This window comes from Callithrix jacchus, chromosome 19 (genome assembly GCF_049354715.1).
Source record: "Callithrix jacchus isolate 240 chromosome 19, calJac240_pri, whole genome shotgun sequence".
Lineage (NCBI taxonomy): Eukaryota > Metazoa > Chordata > Mammalia > Primates > Cebidae > Callithrix > Callithrix jacchus.
In genome coordinates, this window is record NC_133520.1 from 8,721,711 (window position 1) to 8,723,790 (window position 2,080).

Genomic DNA, 2,080 nt, shown 5'->3' on the forward strand with positions numbered 1-2,080 from the left:
CCCATTACTCCCTACTGTTTAGATTATCTAAATCTGGTGTTTAACCAGATGTCCTTACTTGGACATACCATAAACATTTAAAATGCAAAAGGTTGAAAACCTGTATCCTCCATTATCTTATTACATACACCGGCCCAAACCAGAAGCCAAAGGCTTCCGAAACTCCCTCACTGACTAGTTACAATGCCCGTCACCTGCAGATTCTAACTCCTTCACATCTTTCTAATCTAGTCCATCATCTTCATCCTGCTAAGGCTGTTAGCTCAAGCTCACATCATTTCTTGCTTGGATTACTGGAAGAGCCTCCCAATCCATTTCCCTTCTTCCAATCTCTCCTCCAGTTTGCTACCAAAGCACATTACAGGTCTTCAACAAAGGTTGATTACATTAAGTACAAATCTGACAATGTCACTTCTCTGCTTAAACTTTCCGAGAAATGCCACAACTTTCACAAGGCTTCTCATGATCTAGCTCCTTATTACTATGACTGCCTTACTGCCCCAACTCTTCCCCTCACATCCTCCTCTCCAGCCATTCACCTTTTCTTAGTTCTCTAAATACCATGCCATGTCAGGCCTCCCTTCCTCTGCACATGCTAGTACCACTCCTTCATGCCTCTAACTAGTACTTCAAAGGTAGGCTTAAGTATCGCCACGTCAACAAAGTGCCTCATATATATCTCAATCACAGTGAATGGCAGCTAATGATGTGTCTGTACAACACAAGTTCCTAGAGGCCTTATTTGGTTTTAGCACCAATGATTGGCACAGAGTATGTAATCACTCACAGAGGGGGCTGATTTGATATCTTCTAAATTTAAAAAAAGAGAAAAGAGCTAAGTGGGCCTTTCATCACCATTCTAGTACAGCACAAAGTGAGAGCACTGTACTACAAAGTCAAATGTGCTTCATGCTGGGAATGCACAAACAAAAGAGAAGGCACACCTTTTCAAAAGATGAAACGTAGGAAATTCTGAGAACCTATGTAGTGTCTAATTAACCAGCCCTGGAACTTTATACTATGTGGGGAAGGGCTTATTTAACACTTTGATGATAAAAATAGGTGGAAGGCTTCTCATCCCAATAAAGCAAATTAACCTTTCTTGGCTGTGTCACTGTAATTTTGGTTCCTAAGGTAGATTCTCGCTCACTTCCTGACAGGTATTTTCCTTCTTTAAGAGTCTTACCACCTCAAGGGACACTCATTTGTCAGTCAGCCATTTGTTGGGGGAAACGCGGAGGGAAGAAGGGAGAGTGTGGGGGGGATGATGAACACTTTCGGAAGGGGAGGTGGCAGAAGGCCATAGTCCCCGGGATGGGAGAGAGTGGCCGCTGGGGCAATATCAGAGTGGAGCGCTGACATCTGGCAAGGAACAGGGAGGATGCGGTCACGGAGCAGGCAACATGAAATAGGGGACGACCCCAGGCTGAAGATGGGGAGATGGAGACGATGCTCAGAGAGAGAGCTAGGAATGTGGTGGGGGTCGGGGGGGAGGGAGGAAGCGGTGACAGGCAGAGCCGAGAGGAAGCAAGACGCAGTTTTGGGCCAGGAATCTGAGGAGAAAAGATGGGTCGAGAGGAAGACAACACAAACGGAGCTTTAGGACGAGGGGGGCAGGGGATCATCCCGGTGCGGAAGGGAGGCCCGGGGAGAACTGAGGGTCCGGTGGGCAGAGGCAGACGGCGCAGAGCGAGTAGGAGACCCGAAGCAGCGGAGCAGAGGCCGGGAAGGGACGGCGAGGCTAGAGGCACTTACTGGGGTCCCTCCGCACCGCGCCGCTGGGGATCTCCTCCCGGAGGTGAGGAAAGAGGAAGTCCCGGACGGCCTGGAGGTCCTGGAAGTAACAGAACTGGACAATGGAGCACGCCATGGCTCGGGGGAACCCCACTACGACATTCACCTCACCTCACCACGCCCTGCCCCCTCCACCCCAACGCGGCCGCCGCCGAGCCCCGACTGCTCTAGCCAAGCAGGAGGCGGAGCAACCAAGCCGGAAGCCGTTACTGACGCGAGTCCGCCGTCTGGGAGTAATGCGCAGGCGCAGGCAGGCCCAGGGGACTGAGTGGGGGGGGGGTCACGT

The 2,080-nt window shown here is 50.8% G+C and overlaps 1 protein-coding gene across 4 annotated transcripts in view; it reads right to left on the bottom strand.

Annotated features, from left to right (window-relative positions):
- RAB3GAP2 (RAB3 GTPase activating non-catalytic protein subunit 2) overlaps nucleotides 1-1,987 on the bottom strand; it is a 110,183-nt gene extending 108,196 nt beyond the window's left edge. For all 4 annotated transcript variants that reach the window (XM_078356494.1, XM_078356492.1, XM_078356493.1 and 1 more), the window contains exon 1: nucleotides 1,756-1,987. Coding sequence is in view for 1 of the 4 variants with exons in the window: in XM_078356491.1 (XP_078212617.1) it covers nucleotides 1,756-1,870 (115 nt within the window). In the remaining 3 variants the exon portion in view is untranslated. The remainder of the gene's footprint in view (nucleotides 1-1,755) is intronic.
- Nucleotides 1,988-2,080: the final 93 nt, after the last annotated feature.